At 44.1% G+C, this 12361-nt stretch overlaps 1 protein-coding gene across 1 annotated transcript; it reads left to right on the top strand.

Moving 5' to 3' along the window:
* Positions 1-3201: 3201 nt before the first annotated feature.
* unpg (homeobox protein unplugged) lies at positions 3202-11648 on the top strand. Its single transcript, XM_089590404.1, has 4 exons — positions 3202-3448; positions 3513-3815; positions 10885-11174; positions 11262-11648. The coding sequence occupies exons 1-4, from the start codon at positions 3202-3204 to the stop codon at positions 11646-11648; spliced, it is 1227 nt and encodes a 408-aa protein (XP_089446530.1).
* The last annotated feature ends 713 nt before the right edge of the window (positions 11649-12361 follow it).

Genomic DNA, 12361 nt, shown 5'->3' with positions numbered 1-12361 from the left:
TATCGCATGATGGATAAAAATTGTGCCCCAAAGTGATGGAGCTTGTTGTTTTTTGTGTACATGAAAATAGATGGGTCGATGATACCTTTTTCTCCTGTCGTTGATCGCACGATCATTGGCCGAAATTGACTCCTTGGCCCCTTACAGGTCCACGCTTGTGTATATGTATATTTTTATACTTGATGATTTTGCCTTCACAGAATTGTTACGATTTATTTATAGAAGGTAGGTGGAGTGTGGACCAACGACAGCTCTGGTATTGTCCTCCGCGGGCCAAAGTAGCGATGGACATCTCAATTGCTCAATGAAGATTCCTGGCAGGCTGCCTATGCGAGGTGCGACGATACCCATATTAGGTACCGGAGGTGTATATAGTTATAAACTCAGTATATTTTTGGACTCGTCGACTCCCCTCCGGGGGGTCCTCCATTTGGGGCCCAATTAAAAAGGCCTCTAACGAGCTTTCAAAGTTAGGTAAAGGCTCGCTCGTGCCAGACTATCTTTATCAATCACGCATCCTCGCGGCGCTTTTTTTAAATGTATACGTGAGAATGACGAGGCCTAATTGTCTCCGTTTACGCGTAATTTAGCGAAATTTTTAGTTCCTTTGATGGCACATGTGTATCAATTTCAAAAGTATACGGACAAAGAGTTTGAGGCGAAACTATTTATCTTACCTTTTAGTAGAAAAAAGAAATTAAAAAATAAAGTGCTCCACATTGGTGCACGGATATTTGAGTTTTTAAGAGACATAGCTCATTAAAATTACATTTCATTGGGGTTATACTTTTGACTTTTGGAACTTTACATGCATATGCAGTATGGAATGTAGCTGAAAGAGTAATGAGTCGGAGTAAGAAACGTGCAGAGAAGAAATCCAAAGACGAACGAGCCAATTATACTCAATTGGTATATATATTATATCCCCGACACATATGCTTCTTTGTTAACTTTCGTTAATTATTCCTTCTGGTATACCTACCGCGTATTGTCAATAACTGTTTATTTACACCGAATGGCTATATATGTACTACAACTGATTCGAGTAGGGCCGGTTCTTAATTGATTCATCATGCCAAATCCAAAAAAATTCCTAAGATTTGATGTGATACGCAGGTAAATTTATTTTTCGCCCCGGTAAGCTTAACAATTCAATTTGGTTGGTACATGAATACGAAAACTCGAGTAGAGTATATATAAACAAGTGGCGAGAGACACGAGGCTCCGATACACTTAATATTTCACGCCGTTGTATAATGATCGTGGTTTATTCAAAATCGAAGCTACTTTGGAACATCCGCAGTTTAATAAACAATTCGGTTAAATATATTACGATTTCGCGGTAGTCGATATCGCTTTAGGCGAATAGGTACTCAGTTGAATTATTTAATTTTATTGCCACGACGAATCAACGAAAGGAAATAAACGTAAATTATTCTCGTATAACGTTTTCGTAAAAAAAAAAAAATACTATTGATGTAATATATCATATAAATGTATGTATAATGCATCTGTCGACGCAACGGTTTTTTGTTTATCAAAGGTATACATTGGACACGTCGATAACGCTCAGTTTGCATGTTGTGCTCGTCGATGACGAGGACCGATTACAGTGATTTTAAAAAAAAACTCCCTGATGCGCTTCGAACGAAATTTGGAAAGCTCGACGTTTTAAAAGTTGGGCTTGAAAATTACTCCATAATCCTAATTATGCCAGACTTCAACCCCCCAAGACTCATTCAAGCGTTAACGAGCTTTTGTGCAGTGTGTATAAATATTCCGGGCATATAAACGCCGATCTTTGTTACCGATGCGTATAGGGTATACATTATATTTTTATTTGGTGTCACGTTTGCGAAGCGAAAAGAAAAAAAAAAAAAAAAACGACGAGTCATTTGCATGAAATCGATGGTGAATTGATATACATTGGAGCAGTGCACCAAAATAAATGGTCAATTTTTAACGTGTTTCTTTGGGTTAGTGTCAAAATGATGAAGAGCAAAAAAAGTACATTAGAGATACAAGAAAAAAAAAAAAAAAAAAAAAAAAAAAAAAAAAAAAAAAAACTTGTTTGAAAACAAGCCACACACCACACGAGGGGAGTTTCGATGGGACCAACCCTCCAACCACGATGTTGTCTCAAAGTCAAAAGAGGAAAAAAGAAACTTTCTTCCAAAAGGGTCAGAGGGCGAAAAGCCGAAGCAACAAGAGAAAGACAAAAACACAGATGGGTATACGCGGGATGTACATGCGCATATATAGGAAAAGAGAGAGGAAGCCACCACCATTGTGCCTAATTGCGGCCGAGCGAGCACAATCAACCCACCCCCTCTCGTTACCCCCCCCACATCAGTCGGAGAGAGAGAGAGAGAAGCCGGTATACATATATATCGTCATCGGCCAAGATGGCGATATTTCGCGTTCGGTCGCGAGGATTTGGCGAGCCCGCCTCTGCCACGGTCGCGCCCACCAATCCTGTGCCAAACCACGCCTTCCCCGCTACATCCAGCACTGCGCACACACACGTCTCGAGACCTCACAATGTATATATGTATACACTGCATCCCCGCGCTTGGGCAAGGGTAGCCGAGTGTGTGCGTGCGGTGTACGTGTATACAGGCAGAGCAGACAGGCCTCCCCACCCCCGGCGGCAGTTGTCTGACGGGTTCGAAGCGCGCGTCATACGAATGCCGGCTCCGCGTATAGGAGCCGCGAGCCGAGCGGTGCAGTCGGCCGACGGCTTGGCCCCGCTGCGCCTCGTCTCATCGATCGGGTGTACCTTTTTATCAATTTGGCTTTCTCCGTACAAGTTGTAACTGGGGTATGCTTTCTTTCTTTTCTTTTTTTTTTTTTTTCTTTCTTTCTTTCTTTCAAGCACCCCCTCTGCGAGCGTGCCTTTGTGCGGGAAAAAAATAACGCGCTGCTCGCTACGATCCGATATACCTGGTTTCAGTGGGACAGTGCTCGTGTGAATCATCATCATCATTTGTCAATCATACATAAATATACATAAATATACCATCAGTGATGCGGTAGAGTTACAGTGAAATTGAAAGGGAAAACTGTTATCGTTGTGTGCGTTGGAAGGTTGCGAGAGAAAAAAGAAAAACAAAGACTTTGATGACTCTCGCCGACTCCTCGACTCGACCAGCAGCAGCAGCATCATCACCGGGACGCGCGCGATTCGACAGCGAGACGAGGATGAAGGAGATGGAGACGACCGAGCTGCTGGACGTGGTCTCGGCCTCCGACGAGCTGGCCGAAACGATGAACCTCAAGGTCCAGCGCTCGAACCCGAAGCCCTTTACGATCGAGAGCCTCATCGGCGCGACTAACGCGTCCAGGGACCGGCAGCAGGAGCAGCTGTCTTGCAACAACGAGGAGCTGGATCGGCAGAGGGAGTTCCTTTACCAGCAGCACTGCCTCGCGACGGCCGGTGCCCTTCCAGGTAAGCCGAGTCGAAACTCTCGCTGCTCCTTATCTTTGACTGCACCGGCTATACCGTGTCTCAGGCTTCCCGGTGCCGCTGAGCTTGTACAGCGCGTGGCTCCAGCCGATGCGCGTCTACGCCGGCAGCTCGAGGCAGCTCCCCGGCTACCCTCCCGTCCACCAACACCACCACTTTGCTCTGGCTCATCATCACCAGCTGCAGGACACGGCTTACCCGGGCGGTCAACAGCATCACCAGCACAGGGTCACCACGGCAGCGGCGGCTCGGTTGCTCGCGGCTGCGGCTGCGGCTTCCGGATACAGCGACGAGAGCGACGACGAGGGCAGCCTCTCGCCCGTCCACGACCTCTCAAAGTCCCAGCACGGTATGATGCACCCGCCACTACACTCGTCCAATGTTTTCGATTTTTGTTATTCGATCGGCTTAGTTCCACGATACCATCGGTGGGTCTTTTGGATTATATTCCATGAGTGTGCATGAGATCTGACGCGTGTACCCACGCATGGGGATATCATTTCTCCGACCGGTGAAAAATCCCCGCATTTCTCCAAAGTTTAATATAATCCGTGCGTCTTCGAAGCTGATTTCGTTGATGACTGCGTGTGTGTGTATAATGTATGTGTAGCCGGTACAGGGAAATTCACTAAAACATCGGACTGATATTGATGAGTCTCGAGTCAACCTTTTTTTTTTTTTTTTTTTTCCTCTTGATCTTTCGTTAGCTTTTACCGGACATTATACTTTTATGGAGTGTAAATTTTAGCTGCCGTTCTCGATGACGAGGTACTTATGGGTACATGTACACACTTCCGTGTAGGAAACCCGATAGTCCGATTGCACACTAGTCGAGTTGTAAGATATAAATACACCTAACGGATTTTTCTTCCTTGAAAATTGGAGTTTCCTCAATACAAATGTCCCACCTCGAGCGTGCGTGGATTTGAGGCAAAGTATATGGCCGATCGCTTGTGATTTCACGATACGGCAGTGCGTCACTTCATTAATGGCTCGGTAATTTATTCCGTTTCTTCGGTCCTCCGTTGTTCTTTTTTTTTTTTACCACACAATACGCGACACGTAAAGAGCCAAGCATTAATTATAAAGACTTCTCCTCTTCGACTCCCAGCTATATATGTACGCGAGGGTATAGGTACAACGACCGAGAACGACAGTTAGATCTTCTCGGGAGCGCCGTGAGTCATTAGATTATTGTTTTTTCCTCTTTTTGTCTCGGGGATCGAATTGAAATTTCGGCCAGGTGACTCGAGTCGAACACGGTTTCGCGAGTGTGAGCGAAATATAAATCGAGCACTTTTTCATCGGTACGGTGGTACAAGTATATAGGTATACGTGTACCCTTGAGAGAAACAAAAGTCGTGTGCAAATTACCGAAACGATAATAAGATTCCCCGAAGAGGATTTATTTACATGTATGTTACACCTCGAAATAGTGGGTATACATAGACAAATAACGAAATGCGCGAAAGTGTTGTTTACGTATGCCCACTGAGTTTACACAATACATTAATTTCCTGATTTTCAAAGAAACAAAAGCTACCCATAAGGTATTAATAATTGGGAGATACGTTGGATAAAGCAATTTCTCAGCTCAAATGTGATTTTTTTTTTTTTTAATTTTAATTGAGCAACCGAGGCAGACACGCGTCAGACGACGCAATAATATATACCTGTATATGGGTGCGTTCATAAGTATATAGGTAGGTATAATCCGCGGGGATAATATTGATTTCTCGCTCGTGTAGGAAAGACAATGACAACGAAATAGCGTCGATTAGAGTTTTTACTTAGCATACAAAGGACGTTATTTATATACGCCATACACTACTACCAGTATTTCACCATTAGCGCGCGACATTAGAATTTCATAGACGCGCTCAAACAATTAGTCTCGCCTCATCTCGAAAATGATATTCTCGGCTCGGCCGATGGCCAAATCATCCGACTACACGCCTATCACACGTATAGCAAATCACGCTGATACATGAATATATAATATAACAACCGATGGCTTTTATTTTTTTCTCTCCGCATCGGTGAATGATCTCATGCTAATTTCGGTCTTGGACCAACGCGCGCGGGATCAATAAAAATTTCTCAAGATTAAATCATCTCGGGAGAAACGCGTATATAATTAATCAAACAAAAAACGGCTTGGTCATTGTCCCGGAAAGTTACGGTGTCGTATACTCTGCAGTCCGCCCACCATATAATATGGGTATATACCACCGAAGTGTACAAAGCTCTCGAGTCAATTATGCAAAGCAGTGCGCCACCGTCACGCGGCTCGTTTAAAACAAACAAAAAAAAAATAATAAAGCCAAGCGACACCACAGCTAAGTAGTGGCGATAAAATTCCCGCGGCTCTGAAATTTTCATCGGAGGCGTTATACGCCCAGCGCGACGCCTGAATCCGTAATGAGCTGCGAGTGTACCTTGGCACGGGTACACTCGATACGCGTCGTGTCGTTTGCTTTCGTGAGTATCGCGTCTTTAATTCGATATTTTCTCAGCTCCGTTTGGAATAGGACCTATTGTGTGTGTACCCACGTATCACTCGCTTACAAATGAGCCCATTTTGCAATAGACGAATCACCGGTAGCTAAACCCACTACGGTAAACTATTCTTTTTTGTTTTTTTTTTGTTATATGTTGTTGCGTACAGAGAGGATCCATCGATGTGATTGATAAAAAGAAATAAAGAAGGTCTGCTTTTGTATACACGCTTTAACAAAATTGGTGAGTGGAAAACAACAACTGAATCCAAAGAGTTGGGTATGCCAACATCATAATGTACACACCTACGCGTAGACAAGTTATATATTTCCCTTCGAGGTTGGATCGGCTTCTGTATTTTAATTGCTCATTGACGCGGACTCGCGTGCGCGTACGTGTACCTATATGTGGATTTATACGTACGCGCATAGTATAAAACAAGGGGCGGTCCCTATTCCGGTTAATCGCGGGCGACGTGCCACGAGTCCTCAATGCCGCCTCTGAACTATAGCCTGTGACTTCTGACGGCATTAGACGGCTTAGTTGATGCATGCGCGTAATAAAAATATAATTGCGCTCATGCAGTTGCAACGGTGATAAACGACGGCTGATTGATTTGGTGCACGCGTACTTGTGTTTTTTGCCAATTGCGTTTTAAATCATTTGTACTTTTTGAAACGCCAAGAGGGTCAAGATCACTTAATAAAAGTATTTTAACAATGAACTTTGTGAACAACATATTTGAAGGCACAGAAGCTTCCTGAAACTCTTTTTTACATAAATGACAAATGAAAAAAAAAAACAACAACGAAATATCAATGAGGTGTTTTACAAAATTTTTGGGATTCTTTGCTGTTTTAAATCCTTACAGTAAGGGAAATAATAAGTAATTGTCGTTTTCCAAAGTTTCAAACGACAAGGTGTACAGAAAAACTTACGGTCAGAGGCAAAAAGCTTATTTTGGGCGAAAAAACGGAATACTAAAGACGTCGAATGTCGTTCAAGTGCCAATGTTGTAGTAAAAATACTTTTTAAAGATTCGGACTCGTGGAAATGGGAAATTGATGTTTACACAAAAAAAAGTAGATCCTCGATTTGATACCCGCAACATTGTTTTTCCGATCGAGCTTTGGACGTGCTTTATTTTTGCAATAGCAACGAAAGCTCCTTGATGGATTAAAAAATAGAGGGAAAAAACCAATAACACTACCCCCATCTTCATTTACAAATGAAGCGGAGGTGACGATACGGGTACAAGGTATTACACGGACGATCTGCTCTTCTCGGAATGAGTGGGGGCGGTCGATTCTCGCTTTATTTACGGATGCACTTCTATAAACGCGAGCCGTGCACCGTGTCGCTTTTAAAACGAACGTATTTTCGGGCCTCCGATAAGCAAAGGGAGTTATTACACGTTTATAAATAAATCCCAACTCCCCGAGTGTACGTGCACTTTAATTAAAAGGATGTCGCATCCAAACGTTGTCGATCGATCTGGAGAGCAATAATTATCCCGTGTGTGCCTCCGTGGCGCTAAAGTTAGAAATATCAGACTCGATACTTTATGTATACGAGCGTGTACACCCATATGCATCAATCGAGCGAACGCAATCGTGTCGATCCAATTTTAGAAGTAAATTGTTTATGCTGAGCCAACCAACTCAAATACGACATGAAACGAAGGTTGGTGAAAGTTTTCAAGACCCATGCTATTATAATAATAATAGTGATGATAATTGTAGTAGTAAGAGTTAAAAAAAAATTGTACAAAAGCTCGAGCAATAGGCCGTGAAGAGTCAACGAAAGCGCTTTCCAAAAAATGTATCAGAAAGGGGTTGGAAGAAGACAGGATTTAGAGATTCCTGGGTGCATGTAAACTGGAATTAGGAGTAGACAATGGTCTTACGAGATGCTCAGGCAGAGCTTTTGGTAATCTACAGCTGTATGGAGTTTATTGTCGGGTCTTACGGTATTCCCTTCGTTGATATTTTTAGTCTCGTTGATGTCCATTCGATTGCACGTACGTGTGCTGTAAACTTGTACTACTTACTTTTGCAAGCTTCACTTCTATTTTTTGTAGTACAATTTGTAGTTATACCAGACATCGAGCTCACGATCCAACCTGTGAGAGCGTCAATCGTAGAGTTACTTGTGCATTCATGAAAGTGGGAATACCCATAGCTTCGCAAAATAACCCATCGATAGCAACAATGAGCGCGAGTTGATCGAAAATCACTTATCGAGTGCACGCGAGCCGTGAGATAATTACTTCCGCCAAAGCTCCATCGAGTTGTTATACATACCTACCTTCACGTTCCTATAGTCGACGGACTATATACTGCAGCTGACGCTGATGCATTATAGAAGACCGTAGAAGCTGCACTTTCTCTCTGCCGAGCTGTATAATACATATACACGTCCTATTCGTGAAAATGGGTCATCGATTACTTGTAGTATAATATAACAGCGATACGTATAGGTGTACGCATAAGTTATAATTTTTACCGCGTTTATGAGGAAAGTTTATAATTTGCCGTCGTTTTGTAGGTAATCGATTTTTCATTGCATTGTGTATAGTTCTGAAATAATAGAAATGAAAATTATAGGATATTGATTTAATAAAAAAGTGTCCCCCATAGTTTCGGAACGACCGATCGATTTACTTGATTGTTGACAGCTGCAAAAACAGTATATACAATACAACATCTATAGTATCGCATATCATTCTATGCATAATTAATTGTCATCAGCGACTATAGCCGGCAAGCAATTAAATGCTATATACCCGCGCTCACTTATGCCCAATGCAACTTTTTATTGTAGGGTATGTACGAGTAAAACTTGGTGGCGCGCGTCTCTAAAATATGTATCCGTGCCGTAAGTCTCATTCCTCGGGTAACTCTGTATTCACCACTATCCTACATTTGTCATTGTTAGGTATACACTGACACTTTTATTGGCTCGAAAATTTATCTGTCGCAATAAACGCCAAGTAAATTTTACGTACCTATATTGTTATACTTTATCATGGCAGCAAACTTTTCCAGAAAACTACAACTACCTTATGAGATGAACTTTCTCGTTGAGTTAATTATTGCGTGAAAAAAAATAAAATAAAATAAAATAAACAAAGAACACTTGGTTTTCAGAGAAGAGACATACAGTACACATTGTACTTCTGACAATTACGATTTTTAACTCCAAGTCGAATTTTATTTGTAATGTTAATAGATGCTGCTCTGTATTGTCTCGGCAGATCTCCTGAAAACCCAGTATTCTTCTTTCGAATTCACAAGTTATTGATCATCTCAAAAAAATTATCGAACCATCCATAGGTAGCATACGGATCACATTGTAGTTTGTACAACTTTTTCGTGCCCATCGATCGAATGCCACTGTTCGGAACTTGCAAGACTGCACGGGTGTGCATAGCAAAGAAATTTCCTTTGAGGCTTCCAAATTATGTTTTTTGTTTTTCGCACTAGAGCCCGTTTAACTTATTAATCCATACGCACGCGCGCGAGCAATTTTCCCCGCGTTAAATGATTGATTTTGTTTCCCCGTTTTCATCACCATAAATCAAGGCTTGGCGGCTCAAGCGCGTAAATCAATACGCAATCAGGCGATAGCTGCTCCGTGTGTATATTTTATTCGACGAGGCGAGCTCGGCTATGGGCGCGCGGAAACAAAGGAAGCGATGACGCGTTCGCGAAGCCCAGCGGTACAATGACCAATCTAGAGTCGCGGTGCAGCTCCGGAGCACATCACCGGCTGGCCAATAATTCATATCAGCCCGAGCTATCGATTTCAGCCCTCTTTTATATATAGCTCCCCGGTAGCTTTGCAAAGTCCGGCCTAGAGCTGCATAGCGAGTGTAAAGACGCGAGGGATGCGACTCCACGAGTCGTCCGCGGTGGTTGCGACACCAATTTTCCCAATCCAATCCAAAAGGTGGTAAGTAGGGTTTTTTTTTTTTTTTTTTTTTTTTTTTATACATCTGACCATCTTGTATCGCGAAGCGGTGAGCTTTTAAGTTGCCGCTCGACGCAAGACGTGTGGATGATACACTGAGAGCAAAAAAAAAAAACAATAAAAATCATAGAAAAATTCCAGCAAAAATTATAAATTACCATTTAGTACAAAAAAAACAACAAAAAACAACAAAACAAAAAAAGAACGGTAATTTTTGCTGGAGTTTTTCTATGATTTTTATTATTTATTTTTTCTTGGTGTAGATGTGTTTTTCACGGTGACAAACTTTCTTCGTAGCGACCGCAAACCGCGCTCGAATTGCCCTGCTTCACCATAGGTATTATTGTTTTTTTCCCGCCCACCTGATGATTTAACCACCTGCAAAAGAAAAAAAGTCCTGTTTTTTCCTGTTTCACTTGAAGAAAGAAAAAAAAAAAAAAAAAAACAACATCCCGCGCCAAATAAATTCGATTCGTATGGTGGCTATTATATTCGGTGATTATACGTTTCGCATAACAATAGGCAGAGGGTACTTGGGTTTATTTCCTCCCGCCCGGACGTGCCGAAAATTGAGGGAAAAAGCACTCGACTCCGGGAATGCACATCCTCCTCCACCACTGGCGCCGTAAGACATTTGATATTCAAAAACCGTATAGACCAGGACACGTGTCCTCTGTATAAATGTACGCTTAATTGCACGTTTTGAAAATCGTGAAAAAAAAAAAAAAATCACCAATGCATTTCACAGCCATTTACGCACGGATGCGTCGTGCGTTTGCGTAAAAAAAAAAAAAAAAAAAAAAAAAAAAAAAAAACCACACTTGTCCCCAACGGTGGTCGATGTATTACACGTAGTGTCGGGGCGCCGATCGAAATTACAAATGCAGCCCACAGATCTGCCGAAAATAAACGACCCGCGCTCCCCGGCGGTCCTTTTTTCCCCTTAGGCTCGGAGAGCGGCCGCGCCGAGAGCGGGGACAACAGCGATGACGAGAGCCCACCGACCGAGACGCCCGGCGCCGAGGGGACGACAACTCCGCCACTGGCCGGACAGGGCGCGCCTACCAACCCTAGCAACGCGGCCCAAGGAGGCGCCGGGAGCAAGGCCCGCCGGCGCAGGACCGCCTTCACGTCCGAGCAGCTGCTCGAGCTCGAGAGGGAGTTCCACGCCAAGAAGTACCTCAGCCTCACCGAGAGGTCCCACATAGCCCACTCCCTCAAGCTGTCCGAGGTGCAGGTACGTACCTATATTACATACACCCATTGCTGTCGCTTGACCGTATTCCAAGCCAACGGTGTGTTTGCATCTGTGATGGGGGTCCAGGTGAAAATCTGGTTTCAAAACCGGCGGGCCAAGTGGAAGCGGGTGAAGGCCGGGCTGACCGGCGGTGGCCCGAGCAACCCAGCCGGGCGCCACAACGGAAGCAGCAGCGGCGGCGGTGGTGGCAGCGGTGGACAGCAGTCGTCGGGGGGTAGTGGTGGCTCGAGGATAGTAGTGCCGATTCCCGTGCACGTGAGCCGATTGGCGGTGCGCTCGCACCACCACCACCTCGAGAAGTGCCCGCAGCCGGCCATCAACGGCGGGCCCGCGCTCAACCTGACGGCCCGGGTGCCGAGCGCTCCCACCGGCGCCTCCCTCACGTTGGGCTCACCGGGTGGGCTGAGGGCCTTCAGCGTGCCCCGACCGTCCAGCACCAGCTCGGCCAGGTAGTCCATCGAGTAGTGCGCAACAACGACGCTACAACCCCAAGTAAATCGTTGTACCGTGTGATGTTACAACTATGTATGCGCCAATTTACTCGCGCGGGGCTGAGTCCCATCGGTGGCCGATGCATGGGGTCGTTCGAGAATAATTTTTTTTTCTCGCTAGGCAGACACGGTGAATATTATACAGACGCACGGAATCGCCGGAGTTAAGTACTTGATAGCGTTTCGAATGAATTAATGGACAAATCTTGTACACCTATCCCGCTGAGACTCGAGAGATTCGGGGGAGTTGCGAGGGAGCGAGAGACGTGGGGTACGAACGCAAAGGGTGAATTATGAATACATATTTGCCGGAGAAAGAGTCGCCCGCGTCTCCCTCTCTCGCCCGTGCGATCGTGTGCGTATAGATATATACATGTATATATTATATATATGGCTGGTGGTGCGAGTGTCCCCCAACCGCATGAGCCGCCCTGTATTTGCAGTTTGATATTACGTTCCACGAGGAACGAGCACACGACACACTGCTATAGTTATATTGTACTTTGATTTAATCTTTGTGATCCCATGGTTGCCGAGATTATTCCTTGTACCTTATACGGAGGAAAATTATTTTATCAACTATAACAGCTCAAGTTGAAATTGTTTAATCGACTCATTTTTTTTACTACCGAGGCAGCCCAAGTATAGATTTAAACGGTCTCGGTGCTTTTGTAT

The sequence above is a fragment of the Copidosoma floridanum genome, unplaced genomic scaffold (genome assembly GCF_036245765.1).
Source record: "Copidosoma floridanum isolate Cflo_tuat_1 unplaced genomic scaffold, Cflo_Japanese_pri ptg000012l, whole genome shotgun sequence".
Taxonomy (NCBI): domain Eukaryota; kingdom Metazoa; phylum Arthropoda; class Insecta; order Hymenoptera; family Encyrtidae; genus Copidosoma; species Copidosoma floridanum.
Note: the sequence above shows the minus strand (reverse complement) of the source record. Positions and strands in the feature narration are given on the sequence as shown.

Coding starts and splice junctions, on each gene's coding strand:
- unpg (XM_089590404.1), top strand. CDS start 3,202: ATGAAGGAGATGGAGACGACCGAGCTGCTGGACGTGGTCTCGGCCTCC. Junction 3,816..10,884: donor CCTCTCAAAGTCCCAGCACG/GTATGATGCACC, acceptor TTTTCCCCTTAG/GCTCGGAGAGCGGCCGCGCC. Junction 11,175..11,261: donor TCAAGCTGTCCGAGGTGCAG/GTACGTACCTAT, acceptor ATGGGGGTCCAG/GTGAAAATCTGGTTTCAAAA.